We start from the raw sequence: 15,010 nt of genomic DNA on the forward strand, positions 1-15,010 counted from the left end.
CACACACACACACACACACACACACACACACACACACACACACACACACACACACACACAGCAAATGAGATTTCAGTAAGCTTTATGAAATATTCATGTTTTGAGCAAAGAGAGGAAAGAATCCCCCCTCCCACTGCATCAAATTATCAATCTAAATGTAAAGTGGGTGGTATGGAGATCTTGATGAAAGATGCAGGAGTTTATGGAAATCCWAAACGAAGCATTACAAAAGGTAGAGCGCAACTTTTCTAACGAATGACAGTTTATTAGCTGAGTCAGGGAGGCAGATGTGTTCAGCAGATACTTTCAGCTTGATTGAATGATGTGACCCCCACATCCCACCCCTGCCAAACGTACACACACACAAACGCAAACGATGCATTACTTTATGAAAGTGATTTTTGATAACTAGTGGTGTATCAGTAATGATTTCATCTTTCAGCTTWTTGACAAGATGAGTCGAAGTGAGCTATAAAACAAGAGATTTAAAGAAAACAAACTAAAGATTTAAAGGCACAGTGTGTAGGATTTTGTCAATTATTTTAGCTGAAATTGAGATAAATGACAATAATAAAAAACACATGTCTAATCATTGCAGACAAAGACCTTGTTTTATTATTTTTATCTCTATAAAGAGCAGTTTATATCTCCATGGTCATGGGTCGCCACTACAGGCAGCCGCCATCTTGTCTACAAAGGCTCATGAAGGACAAACTGCGGTGGCGGCGTCACAAACGGTTTTAGTTGTAATACTATAAATGTAATATTTGTTGTCTGTCATTGTAGCTGGGATAATTTTACTTATTAAAGCTCATAATCTTACCACTTGAAACATCACTAGCCCTGAAGCTGCTGGTAGACATSGCGGTTGGAATTATCAAAGGTTTTTGACACCTGAGAGACACCGTAGCAACTCCTTTGCGTTTGGAAGCAGGGGTGGGGGGGGAGGACCAGGGAGGATGATTCAACCACTCAACCACTAGATGTCGCTGAAAACAACAAATCCTACACACTGTGCCTTTAAATTAGAGCTTCTAAAACATTGTGCACTTCCCACACACCATAGACTACTCAAAGGCAGATTTTTCCGTGTTCACCACAGTCCAAGGACTTTGAGCTCAAAAGAGAAGCGCAAACAAGACGGGCTGAGAACCTGGAGTCGATGTGTTCAGTTTTGACACCAGAACGTGAATAAAACAATCTAACTTTCCCCAGATGATTTTATACTTGGCAGAAGATAAAGACATTTAATTTAGTTAACAGAGGCGGCTGTGGCTGAGTGGTTAGGGGAGTCGTTCTCCAACGTGAAAGTTGGCAGTTCAATTCCCCTGCTATTCAGTCCCATGTTGAAGTGTCCCTGGGCAAGACACTGAACCCCCCCACTGCCTCTGTGTGTACCATCAGTGCATGAATGTTATCTAAAGCGCTGACTAGTCGCTCTACAGTAGAATGGTTTATCTAGATCAGTGTTTCCCAACCCTGGTCCTCAAGAGGTTTCCCTGCTTTAACACACCTGATTCAGATGATTGCAGTTCAACAAAAGCCTGCTAATCAGTAATCAAYTGAAATCAGCTGTGTTGAAGCAGGGAACCATCCAAAACATGCAGGACAGTGAGCCTTGAGGTCCAGGGTTGAAAAACACTGATCTAGATTAGTTTTGCAGAGAGAGAAAAAGCTGTGTGGATATATATGTGGAATGGGTAAAGAGGACACAGATTGTAAAGTGCTTTGAGTGGACAGAAAGGTGTTGAAGTCCATTTAACAGTTAAAAAATTTGTAACTGAATCCATGTTTTTTTTTAATACAGCTGCATTAAAATTAGCATATGAAAAGACAAATATACAGATCCAGACTTGTATTAATTGGGGGGAAAAGTGCAAACAAGTGACTTAAGTTATAAACCAATAGAATGTTTAAACATTGTAGCAGTGTTATCCTAGAAGCAGGGGCGGAGCCAGATGGTGGCCCACCCCTGGTACCTGATGTGCCACCCCCAAATTAAGTGGGTGGGAATTTCAGATTTTGCTTTTGGATTTAGATTTTGTTAAACTGTTATGACACTGCTGTACTATATACATTTTCAGCTATATGTTCAAAAATGTTAGCCTTATAGTCCTTTTGTAAAATTAGCATTAGTGGTTAGCCGAATTTAGGATTAGCATCAATAATGTGATCATTCTTAGCTACTCCAAAACACATTTAATCTTAAATATTAAAATAGCTGAATTATAGCATTTTAAAGTTAGCTGTGGTGGCCATCTTGAARWTTTGATTRGCATTTAATATTTGGTAAAGATTGTTTTCGGCTACTTCTACACTTCAGCTTTGTAYGTCTGAAAATGGCTGAGTTGTGRTGAGCTAGCATTTTTATTTWTTWTTTTATCATTGAACACAGAATTTCAGCTCTGTCTTAAAACAGCTRAATTAAATTMATTTGGAATTAGTGGCGGTGCCCATCTTCAATTTTCCAATCCAGAGTGCTTTTCTTTATTTGTATGTGCCYTGCTAAAAACACCWTGGCCACCCCTGTRCTACCCCCGCAAAGAAATTTAGCTCCACCCCTGCCTAGAGGCGGAGTAATTAAATACAAATGTAAATGATATAGTTCCTACATTCTGACAGCTTCTGCAGGTTTTAACAAGGCGAAGGCCACTGCAACTGTTCTGTGTGTCTGAATAAGACCTGCTCCTCAGTGGCTCTGCCATTACAGACACACAACTAATCATGTGCAGCCATAAAGGTCGCCCCTCCCTTTTTAGCTGCTGGTAAAAAATTTGCTGCTGACAAATTCAAAGGGGACTGTAAGCAGGCGGAGACATGCAGCTGTGTGCACTGTCCCCCTCCTTTTTGGAGTTTTATTCTCTGGAACAATAAGYAGAGATGTTACCTCGCTTGAGCAAAATGTCTCGCTCTGTGACTCGGCACAGATTAACGAAGCGTGGATAAAGMTTCATTTGTGCTTTTTGTTTCTGTCAGAACAAGGTCAGTGTGTAGAGATGCAGCCTCGCTTTTTTTTCCACACAAAACAGAAGTGAGATGGTTTTGAATGACAAAGGCATGACTGAATATAACGCAGAGCTGTGGTTCCTCAGTCTGTAGGCCTACGTGGTCGTCTCCTGAGGAAAATCGAGGCCCTGAAAGCAGAGCAGAGCGGTTCCGAAGCCTCTGATGATGAGTTTCTGCGTCCAATCAGAGAGCTGATGAAGGATCCAGTCATCGCTGCAGGTTGGTTCAAGTTTAAAAAAAAAAAAACGTCTCCAGAGCCTGCCTCAGATGCAGATGCATTCATCATCTGAGTATGAAAGGTGTGTGTTTGTGTTCCACAGATGGATATTCCTATGAGCGAGTCTCTATAGAGCTGGATCCGAGGTAARAACAAAACCAGCTCCATGACGAACCTGCCCCTTCACACCACACTCCTCACCCCCAACAGATCCCTGAAGACGGCCAGAACCTGATGGAAGTCCAGCCAGTAAAACACAGCAGCTCATTTTAGATCAGCAGGTACTTCCACCCAAGAGCACTTATTCTGAGAAACTTCAGATTATCACTGACGTGTTTAGATCTTGAACGATTTGTGCCGAGTCACATCTCATAGAATCTGAATCAGTCTGGTCTAAGTAATTTACATTTATTAGCCAGACATTTGTCATCATGTTAGATGTAAACACAAAATAGTGGATAATTTAAATAGGCCTTTAGTAAAATGTAATTTACAAGTAATTCAGCACAGTTTTGCTGTTAAACCCTTATTTGGTCTGATTTGATTGACATCGGTTGATTTAGGGTTATGTAAGAATTTTATCAAATGCTGCCGAATATTAAAGCCAGTCTCAATTACTAAAAAATCTCTTAACTCATTGAACAAATTGGAAGGAAACTTTCAGGAAATGATCATTAGAGACAGATTATATCTTTAACAGATTACCTTTTTAAGAGTTGACCTAATTCCAGATGGCTGGCACAGAAAACAGACTTTAAAACTAAAGAGCTATAATCACTTTTGTTTTTTTTTAGCTAATATTTGGTGTAGTTGTAGCTGAATCATTCACATCACATACAGAATGTGAAATCTTGCAATATTTAGTTTGAGCTTATTTTTAGAGTTTGTCTTCAACTCATTTTCCTAAAAATAAAGATGTTGGTTAGAGCTTAGTTTATTTAAATGCGGCAGCAGAGAAGACAGCAGGTTGTTTTTACTTTGCTTCTTGTACAGTTTTATGGTAAAACGAACAGAGTTAAAACTAGTTGAAAGATGTTCAACATGAAGTTCATTCAAATACAGAACTAGTCTGGATTATGCCATTTGGTTTTCAAAAATACCTTTTAAAAAATAGTTTATCCTCATCAGCAATGTAACAAAAGCTAAACGAAACAGATTTTTCTCAGTGGGTCTTTATTTTGCTCTCCCATGATAATGGCCATAATGTTCAATTACAGTATCACAGCTAGAAAGCTCACAATACTGAAAACATGGCAACAATTGCATTTAACGTAGATCATAAAATAATCAAGCGGATGGCACTGAGCCCCTGAACATCTGCTTTTGTTACTCTGGAATATAAACTGCAATCGTAGCATGCACTGAAATCTCAATATTACTGAGAATCATAAAATGTCTTAGCTGTGCAAAAATAACTATATAAAATATATTGCTTTTACAATAGACCAAGCCATTGGCACTGTGAATAAATTAACTAGACGGCAACAACAAGCAGATAAAGAAATTAACGGTTATTTTTATATCATGTACAAATATGTTTAACACCATTTCAACATTGTGCCTTAAACTCAAAATACACAAGTCAGTACACTTAACAGACCTTCACTGGAAAAGAAGTACATATTTATAGAATATACACATGAGGATCTAAAACGTCCTTCATAAATCACAGGAATGACCATCCCTTCCACTCAAACTTTCACTCGGACCCCTTCACTTTCAGCACCAATGCTGTAGGAAATTTAACTTTAAACTGATAAATTAAGCAGCATGGATGGGTTTGAACTCTTCTACGCATGAACTGCTTTCATTAATGGAAAACAAAATGTACAACAGTGTTCAAACAGTGAAGGGGTCTGAATTTCTCCACGTGCAGCACCATAAAACACAGTTCAAACTCTTCTGTAATGACTTTACACTAAAACGACGTGTTAAGCACTCACATGACCTAACTGCGTGTAAAGTGCTCGCCGTCGTCGTGTAGTTGACCGGGTTTGACAGCAGAGCTCCATCAGTGCAAACGTTTCCAGCTTGGCTGAACGACTGCGGACATGTTGTCGTGTAACAGAAGCTGCGGCAGATCGGSACGAGTAAAATCTGGACTAGTGTGCTTAGTGTTTGTGAATACAAACAGCTCACTACTTTACTTCTTACAAGGCTTCAAAGTGAGACTGGAATGAGTTTGGGGCCAGTTTTTACAAAAGAAAATTAAATCTCACTTTTTTTTTTGCTAGAGACTGTGCGTTGTGGACGGGACGAGAGATTAAACATCTCTACACATTCGACTCTATAAAGGATCGCTTTGGTTTCATTGAAGCTACGTGAATGGCAGGATTATCTCGGACCAGGCCAGGYGGCTTGGACTTGCCATCGATAAAAGTGTGCGACATGGCCAGCGCCGGCTTGGACTCTTTGTAACAGTTGGCCGACTGGCAGAACTTTTCTGCAAGTTCCTTGGCATGCATGCCATTGTGTAAGCTGTTCACTGCCATGCCACCCTGCGGCAGTGGAGGTTTGTGCTGGTCCTGGTAAGCGCTGGCTGATTTGCCGTCCATTGGCTGGAGGCCCATCGCTGACACGTTGTGGCACACCAAGCCGTCGGAGGAGTGGCTCAGCCAGCTGCGACTAGCAGACTGAAGGCTTGGATGCTGCTGCTGAATCTGCTGCTGAAAGCGGGCTGTCTTGTCAATGATGCCCATGAAAGGTCTGGGTTTGTACTCGGCAGCGGAGCTGGCCTGCTGGCTGTGCTTGGTTTTGTCAGGGATCTTGGAGCGGACGTCAGGTCCCAGCTTGCCGCTGTCTGATAAGCTGCTGCTGGACGCCAGGCTGCTGGTGGAACTGGACACACGCATGCTGCTGACGCTTCCCCCCTGAGATCCTGCTGCACCGCACAGACCCTCGTTTCCTGGGTCGGCATGGTTCCCCTGGTGTCCTGGACCGGAGCAGGCCAGTCCGTCCAGGGAAGAAGCAGAGTGGGAGGACAGCCTGTCCTGGCCCAGACCTTTGGAGGTGCTGCAGGACAGGAAGCTCTCACCGTCACAACTCGGACTCATGGAGGTGGACGCAGCTGCCAGTAACATGCGTTTCTCATACATGGGCTCCTCAGCTGGGGGAGGCAGGGGGCTGATGTCGATACCCGGGCCCGGTTTCAGTGCGCTGGACATGTGTCGGCTCGGTAGAGGGCTGGAGGGTGCGTACTGACATTTGGCCCCAGCAGTGCGGCCTCCCACTGCTCCACCTGCAGCCTGCATGGAGCTCATGTGCTGATTAGTTTTTACTATCTGGGCCTGCTTGGTGGGTTGCAGGACCAGAACCTGTTGGGCCAGTGCCTCCCGGTGCTCTCGGGGGTATCTGTGAGGGGGGAGTCTGCTCGGACCCGGTGGTGAGCTGGGGGTCAGATTTGGATGTCCCAGGCCGTTGTTGACAGCTGTGGAATCAGCAGGTGAGAATCTGTTGAAGGGGTAGCTGTTCTGGGACCAGCAGGCTTCACCTGTCCTGTCAGGCTTTGGCTCCTCCTCCTCTTCCTCCTCTAAAATGCCTCTTTGACCATCGAGGCTTCTTGCCAGGCTGTGCTGTGAGGGCTCGTCCTGCACCTCCTCCTGCTCCTGGTCGGACTCGTGGTCCCCCGATGCCTGACTGGAAGCACCTGCAGCCCCAAAGCTTCCTTTGGTCTGAGTTCTCTGCATCTGCTTACACTCCTCCTCGACCCGAGCGAGCAGCCGACGGATCTCTCGGTTGTTGGGACAGAGCTTGGCTGCTTCATGTAGGTCAGCCAGCGCCGCTGTGAACTGTCTGCGAGAGGAGAGACGTTGTTACCAGCTGCACAGAAAAAAAAAACKAAAGCTGCTGTGGAGGGACTGAATACTTTACCTGCTGCTTCTTTTAGCTCTGGCTCGAGCGTAGTACGCCTCATAGGATTTAGGTTTCAGCTCCAGTGCTTTTGATGCAAATTCTTCAGCCATCCCAAAATCCTTAAAAAAAGGGCAAATTTTCAACTTACAACGATTACACAACAAAACGGAAGCATTTAAGTATACACCAAGTTTTAGCTTAAATTTTCTTTACAAATTTGTTGCTTTATTTGCTTTGTATTAAACTGTATTTTTCACATAAAATAAGTGAGATCAACATTAAAACATTTTACAGGTTCAGAGATAAACAGCAGGTAAAAATGCTGCTGACCGCCTCATGCAGCCTGTTTATCTCATCTGCAACAACTGTATAAACAGCTGGCACACCACACAAGTCTTCCTGTAGGACTATGACTTACAAATATCTCAAATACATTAAATTGTCTTTATGCTACATTAAAAAAAATCCTTTTGTCAAGTAAGATGTCTTTTTTTAACTTTAGCAGAAATGTGAGTAAAACAACTTCTTTAAAACATTGACAGAAAACTGTCTGGGGAGGAGAGCTGTGGGTTTGAGAGACTTACGTTTGTTTTTCTGCGACAGCGAGAGAGATTGAGGTACAGCGAGACCCTCAGGTCTTTAAATGCCTTCAGGTCGTCGCCGTATCCTTCTCGGGGAAACTTCCTCAGGGCATACTGGTACCTCTGTGCTGCCTCTTTCATCTTGCCTTTCTGAAGGACATAAAGAGGGGCAGACATGCAGTGAGGAAGAGGAACAGATCAAGGAATTCTCCAGATATTCCCTCCAGTATCTGTTTCCTGGCTCTGCTCCTTCCCTCCCATCAATTATACGTTCAGCTCAGCACACCAACATGTCACATCTGACAGCTTTGTCCTTTCTGCTGCAAAACTCAATCTGTTAAATGTCAAACATCGATCATTGCTCCTTTGGTAAGTGGTGTGAAACATGCACTGCTTTATTCAACTAGATTAGACATTTGTGTGTCCCCCACAGCTCCATTGATGTTACTTTTGTCTGTTTTTAAACAACAGGAATCAGGAAATAGACTCAATGCAGAAACCTGCACTTTACAGTTGACTGCATTTTACCTTATAAAGCAGATTTCCCTCTTCCATCAGCTTCTGCAGAAGAATAATGAGGATATCAGGCTTGGAAGTAGCCATGGCCCAGGCAGCATTCCCTGTTGACACAAAAGGAATATATTATGTTGCCGTTTTTGTTGCAAACCCAGCGTCTGCTTATTCTCTTGAAATTGGTACAAGGTAAAGTTACCTAAAGATTGTACCTGATCGATCGTAAGGAGACGTTCTGTAGCCTTTAGTTTATTGAGGGCAGTTAGAGGGAGAAGTTAGGAGGGGGAGAGAAGAGAGGTCATGCAACAGCAGGAGATGTCATTTGTAGCGAGAGGGAAAACCAGTCCCTAACTGCAGCGTGACAACATACAATTATGCGTCTCTCAGCCTGAAACAGTCTCGAACACGCAGAGGGGAAGACATGGAGAGAGGAAAATGTAAACGTTCAGTCTGTTATCACCGGTGCTCTGAGAGAGAGCGCTGCAGATAAGCTGCAGAACCAGGTAACGCTGGAAACGCCACCTGGGTGATGAGTTCTACTGAAATTAGTCGAGCAGCAAATGAGGAAGAAAAGGTCCTGGGATACCACTAAAACATGAACGAACACACACACGCTGAWGATCAGGAGAGAGAAAAGCAGAAATGGAAACTGTTTTCCCACATTCCACAAAGTTTCTGAGATTGCTTTTAGAATCATGAGATACTGAGGAAAAAAACTGTTTTTCTTCATTTCAGGACATAGAAAGGAATCAGCCACCACACAAAAATACACATCGAGTTCCTGCTGATAACAAAAGCACAAACTGCTCCAACTTTCTAATATATTTAACATGTAATCAATTACAAGAAGTGCTCTTACCCAGCTTGGCTCCTTTCTTCAGCAGAGTCACCACCACTGATGTGTTCCTACAACCGATGGCCCGGTCCAGAGGCCTCATCCCACTGTGGTCCACATGCTCAATCACTGCTCCTCGTTCCACCAAGTACTGGACCTACAGGAGACCAGGCGTCCAGGAACACAGATCCCAGAGTCAAGAGCTCGGCTAAAAACCTCATGTGCCCAATAAAGTCTTTGACATATTAAATGAAGCTGAATAAAGGCAACGATTTGTTTAAAGAAAAAGTTTGACCTACAATCTCTGCGTCTCCATAAAAGGCAGCGAGGTCCAGCGGAGTTCTTCCATTTTTGTCAGTGTGGTCGATAACCGCACCTTTCTCCACCAAGAACTGCACCACGTTCTTACGTCCTTTCAAACAGGCCCAGCTCAGGGGCATCAGTCCCTCCTTGTCCATCGAAGTTAAAGAAGCCCCTWTAGGTCAAACAGCACCACAGAAGGGTCATTTATTCAAATCAGGACATTAGCATTTGTGTTTGTCGTACGCGTGAGGAGCTGCCGTTCACCTTTAGACAGCAGAAACTCTACAGTACTCAGGTGACCCTCACAGGCAGCCACCATCAGCAGAGTTCTGCCCTGCTTGTCACTGATGTTGATGTCAACACCATGTTCCAACAACAGCTCTGCAATCTGAAAAATAATTAGATTTTATTAGTTTCTGAGAGGCAATGATGTTCTCATGCGTTCTAAATGTCATGTAAAATTAAATGTAYAAGTATCTTACCGTAAAATTACTTGGCATTCTACTTATTACCATTTTTTTAAACATGTAAGGAGCAGAAGTAAAATGCCATCTGAAAAATAATTACTCAAGTATATATAACCAACATTTCTACTACAGTACAGTTAAAGTGTTTGTACTTTATTTTACAAATCTGACATTTATCTTCTATTATTTCGTGGTTTGGAAGCTGCCACAGTTTAACAATGATTCAGCAGTTTGGTGAATCCAGTTCATCAGAACAAAGTTCTGCTCGGCGAGTCATACCTGCCAGTGCCCCTGTCTGACCGCACAGAACAGGGGGGACATCCCCCGCCGGTTCACCTGCTGCACCAACGTCCCCTGCTCCAGCAGGAAGCTGCACACCTCCATCTTCCCCCGACCAGCTGCAGCCGTCAAAGCTGGAGGAGGAGGAGACATGCAGCTGTTAGGACTTCTTTACAAACAGAACAGAGGTAGTCCAGCACTCGGCTCAGGAGGACAAACGGTGATTATGATTAGYCGACATGCAGCGGACAGGATCATGGTTGTAGTGCTGAGGTACAAACTGATTCTCATTCTTCACAAACAAGACGAGCAGTGCTGATTAAATTTAAACAGATGCTTCTTTCATTCAAGCTCAATAAGATACAGCCTCTTGKTCTCAATGTCTCAAAAAGAGATGAGAATTCAGTTATTTCATGCATCAGCAGATAAACAAAAACTCATCAAAATCAATTCTATGAGACACAAATCCCTGTTTGTACTYGTTTTTAAATTAACATTATTAAAATGATAATAAAAAATAAAAGCGAAGAGTATTACTATAAAGATATTATAATTACAAAGTTGGATGCTTACAATCAGTCAACAGATGGACTGGTTTTAAATGAGCGCCGGTTCTCCAAACAGAGTGAGTTCCACCGCTAGAATGGGATCAGCTCTGCTCTCACATTCACCTCAGAGACTAAAAGGTGCCGCTGAGCCTCCATGTCTAACTGACATCATCCATCTGGATGTACAGCCATCGCAGCCAAAAACAACCCCGCCCGCCATCTGCTTCAAATGTGGATTTCCTCACAGTTAAATCAGCAGAACAATGACTCCGAACAGCTAAACTTAGACTGGGCTTCAGGGAGCCATATTAGCAACACGTTGGACGCTAGTTTACAAAAAAAAAATACAAGACAATTTATATATTTATGACTCATGGCTGTTTCTGCGTTAACTTATTCACATATTTTCACTTCTCCTGGACACAATCAGAACATTTCTGTAAATATTCACAGTAATCTCAGCAGCATTCCTGATTTTTAAAGGAGTTTGTTTCTCTTGTGTGATCATTTATGGTTTGCAACAACAGGAAGGTCATGACCTCACATTCTGGCTTTGCAAATTAAAAAAACAGCTTTTTGTCCCTGGGAAGTAAGGACTGTTGATGATACAAGAAGCAATGTTATGTATTAAACTTGCTCAGGTTCTCTTCCCATGTTCAGAAATTGATGGAGAATTTAATTAGGTTTGATTATTAAATGGGCAAAAACTTAATTACAAAGATTTACACAGTGCAGAGCCACTCAAAACTTTAAAAAGGAAAAAAAGACGTTTTTCAAAAGCAGCAGATAAATTAATTTCATAGCCTCAACTCCATTTTAATGGATATATTTTAACTTCCAATGTGGGAGAAAAGCCATCCATCACTAGTGCCAATATCCAGCAGTCACTGTGTTCATCACAGGGTCACAGAGAGACAAATGAGGCAAACAACCATTTTCTCACTCACACCTTGGGATGATTTACAGCTACAGATKAACCTAACATTCATATTTCTGTAGGAGGCAACCGTAACACCCAGAGAAAACTCACGCACGAATGGAGAGAACATGCAAACACCACCAGAAACCCCCCCAGGCCAGGAGGGACTTAACTTTCTCTCTGAGATGCAGCAGCGCTACCAGCTATTTTTAACAGAAAATATAAAAGTACTCTTCATGGGAACATTTTTTCCAAAGCCCCATTATACGGCATCTCACAAAAGTGAGTACCCCCTTTATATTATTGTGTACGTGTCATTATGTTTTCATGGGACAACACTGAAAATATGACTCTTTGATACACTGTAGTYAGTATACAGTTTATATAATGGCATAAACTTGCCATCACTTCAAAATAACTCACAGTCATTACTGTGTAAACCACTGGCAACAAAAGTGAGGGAAGTACTCACTTTTGTGAGATACTGCATATTGTATCTATTATTTCTTTGAGTTCCTGCTCTGTCAGAATATGATAATTACAAAAAAAAAGTCATTAAAATGGGAGACAGTGTTCCACGTGAAGTTAGTCACAGACACAGAAGCTGTCGAAAAGCTCAAACTGATACTTTTACTTTTTAGCATTTGTAACACTTAAAAAAACCTGCCATTAGTGTTTTATAACGCAGCTCTAAAAATCTCATTGAACTTTTTGCAAATGTTATACAAAGAACTTAACTACATCCAACACACTTGGAAATAAAACCAAATCCAAATGTTATAAATAAAGTAACTGCAGGGTGCCAACAATAACACAGAAGAACATGATGCAGAAGTATATTACACGGTGTTCACTTCTCAAAAGACTTCTCTTTCACCACAATTGCTTTTTGCCTTGAACAAGTTTTGCAGCAACTCGGATGGTTGTATGCCGTTAAATTACCTTTTCTTTGCAGAACAGGGAAGCGTTCTGCATTGCTAAAAAGAGGATTCTGAAAGATGAAGCTGGCGCAGATGTACAACCCAGTCTGTCTCTATTTAAACACAGAACACAGCGGGCATATTTGCATAAATGCGCAATATACCATTGAATTTTGATTATGCCAGGAAGTCTCACGGGTTGCTATCCGAGAGCAGATTCAGGAACAGAAATGAATGACTGGTTTTGATGGGGATATTTCAGAAAATGCTTTTAATTTCTGAGCCTCAGAGCACCAGCATCAAGTTATTAAACCTGCAGCTGAAAGGCAGAAGAGGAKCTTGAGGTGAAACTAATTTATTACAGAGCTGGCTGTTAATCATCTTTTGGTGATTGCATCTGTTCCCAATAAGCTGAACTCCCTTTGCTCTCTCATCCCAACTCCTCCACAGGCAGGAACACAGAGGACCTCCGAATCATTTTATTTCTCCTGAGAAACTCCTCCAGCGGGATCCAGTGGATCCACGTCACCATTTAAACTTTTCTCATCTATTCGCACTGAATACAGATGAGCCTGTATGTCTGCCAGGTGAGTAAAAACATGTACAAGTGGTCAGGCAAAAAAAAAAAAAAAAAAAAAAAAACAGCCATGCATCCTCCTCAAGTCAGGCTCAGAAAGTTAAGATATTCGTTTTCCCCCAGTTGTAAGCAAAGCAGCAACTGGAAATGAATGAATCATTTAAATATCCTCCCCATGTGTGCAAAAAGCAAAAATCCATTAAATACACCTGCAATAAGAGTGGAAATAAAATCCCTGCACCACATTTYAGACTATAATTTAGCACTTAATATATAAATACAAACAGCTGCAAAATTTACATGAAAAGTAACCAMAACTTTCTGCAAAAGCCCCAAGTTKAARTAGTTTATTCTGAACTTGWTCACTGAAATAAATCCCAGAAACTAACTCTTACATGAACATGTTTTAAACTGTGTTCTTTGCTCCAGGAGAGTTAAAAAAAGGTGATAAGTTTAGCAGAAGCACCAGGTAACCCCTGTGGACCACCTCTCAGCTCACAGGCTGACCCATATATTCCTGCAGCACAGAACTCTGTGGTGAATCTCCCTTACTTACAAACGAAAAAGGACACACTATTATCACAGCTGTTATTTTAATCTATTTAAGTGTCTTTAAATTCTAACAATATTCAAGCCTCGTTTTAGAAAAAACTCAAACATGAACAGCTGTTTTATCACTTAACTCTTAAAGCAGAAATTTGTGCTGAACGTGAGAGACAACATTTAAAAGCACTTTACACTAAAAACTGCAGCTCTGACTTCATGCGTCAGCAACTCTTTTAGTAAACTATAAATACTTTTATGGTCTTGTTCATTACATGCAACCGTCTGATGCTAATCCATCTTATTTAGAGTTTGAAATGACAGTAAAGAAAGAAGAAATGACCACAATCTGTTATATTTTTCAAATGATTGATGTAGTTCACTGAAATTTCTGTCACGTATTAGCCCTCTTACATCAGTTAGCTGCATGTGGTTTTCACTTTATGTTGCTGCCCGCTCCTTTGCAGCATTATTAAAAATGAAATGCACCTTCTCAGATAAGAAAAAGTTTAACAACTAAAAGGTTAAATTTGATATATAAACAACTCGTAAGATAAGAAGTCAAAGAAATATGCTTGTAATATAATCCAGTGACCTGGATCTCAACAACAAGATAAAGTATTATGCTGAGCAGGAAGTACAACACATGAGAAATTAGAAYGTGCATTTAGGCCGAGACGATCTCAAGAGAAGGTGTGACTGAAGAGCAAAAGGGACAAAACCTTCCACTGCAGCGTTCAATTAGAGCAGCTGGGACATGAATGCTAAAACAGCAGGTTCTAATACAAAAGAGCCATACGATGCTAAAAGATTGATGAGAACATACCTGTCTCGCCCCAMAGAGTGTCATGACTATCAATTTGCACAGCATGCTCATTTTTCAACGCCAGCAGGTCCTTCACAACCTGCCAGAAAAAAGAGAAACTTAGATTAATCACCTACAGTCTGAGTAAAAGACATCAAACAAAGCTTCAAGAGGATATGCAAAAATCTGACGCAGAMGACAGAAAAAACAAGAATTTTAGAAAATTATTAAAACTGACATTTAAAGCCTGAGATTATTCAGGTTAAATCCAGTGGGATTAATAGCCAAACATAGTTTTTATTGGATATGAGGGTTGACAGATTAGTTTGGTCCAGTTCTGAGGCAAGACTAAMTATAAACACTGGACTAAAAAAAGCATTCAGGTAATTATTGAATGGGTTCTAATTGCAGAACAACTTCAGAACCGATACACACAYGCTAACATGTAGCATCCATATTTACTTCTTTACGTGACATCACCTTTTCTTCTGTGCCTCAGAACTGCAGACAGTTCTTTCTCAAGTCTGACTGAGGTCTCATTTCACTGATAATGTGCACGACCACAAACATAAATCAATTAAAAATATTCATAAAACAATATTTATCTGAGTAGAGAATTATTTGATGTATGAGTATGTGTATGTC

General features: G+C 41.5%; 3 protein-coding genes across 4 annotated transcripts in view; 1 reads left to right on the forward strand and 2 right to left on the reverse strand.

Annotated features, from left to right (window-relative positions):
- Positions 1-3,475, forward strand: part of LOC106523294 (WD repeat, SAM and U-box domain-containing protein 1) — a 10,482-nt gene extending 7,007 nt beyond the window's left edge. Inside the window, exons 4-6 of the mRNA XM_014016673.1 lie at positions 3,093-3,225; positions 3,327-3,369; positions 3,434-3,475. Coding sequence (XP_013872127.1) covers positions 3,093-3,225; positions 3,327-3,369; positions 3,434-3,458 — 201 coding nt within the window. The 3' untranslated portion in view covers positions 3,459-3,475. The remainder of the gene's footprint in view (positions 1-3,092; positions 3,226-3,326; positions 3,370-3,433) is intronic.
- A 904-nt stretch (positions 3,476-4,379) lies between these two features.
- On the reverse strand, positions 4,380-6,265 carry LOC106523304 (protein TANC1; the record flags this gene model as incomplete). The annotated part of the gene is given in 1 exon segment (XM_014016684.1): positions 4,380-6,265. A coding segment is annotated over 1 exon segment (579 nt). The 3' UTR covers positions 4,380-5,496.
- Positions 6,266-7,089: 824 nt separating this feature from the next.
- tanc1b (tetratricopeptide repeat, ankyrin repeat and coiled-coil containing 1b) overlaps positions 7,090-15,010 on the reverse strand; it is a 96,525-nt gene continuing 88,604 nt past the window's right edge. The window contains exons 18-25 of one of the 2 annotated variants that reach the window (XM_014016683.1): positions 14,387-14,465; positions 10,054-10,187; positions 9,572-9,695; positions 9,304-9,479; positions 9,029-9,161; positions 8,185-8,276; positions 7,660-7,806; positions 7,090-7,194 (exon numbers count right to left, since the gene is read on the reverse strand). In XM_014016683.1, coding sequence (XP_013872137.1) covers positions 7,090-7,194; positions 7,660-7,806; positions 8,185-8,276; positions 9,029-9,161; positions 9,304-9,479; positions 9,572-9,695; positions 10,054-10,187; positions 14,387-14,465 — 990 coding nt within the window. Of the gene's footprint in view, positions 7,195-7,659; positions 7,807-8,184; positions 8,277-8,368; positions 8,412-9,028; positions 9,162-9,303; positions 9,480-9,571; positions 9,696-10,053; positions 10,188-14,386; positions 14,466-15,010 lie in introns of those variants that run through there. The other variant, XR_001310880.1, reaches the window with a different exon arrangement.

Source organism: Austrofundulus limnaeus, unplaced genomic scaffold, assembly GCF_001266775.1.
Source record: "Austrofundulus limnaeus strain Quisiro unplaced genomic scaffold, Austrofundulus_limnaeus-1.0 Scaffold152, whole genome shotgun sequence".
NCBI lineage: Eukaryota > Metazoa > Chordata > Actinopteri > Cyprinodontiformes > Rivulidae > Austrofundulus > Austrofundulus limnaeus.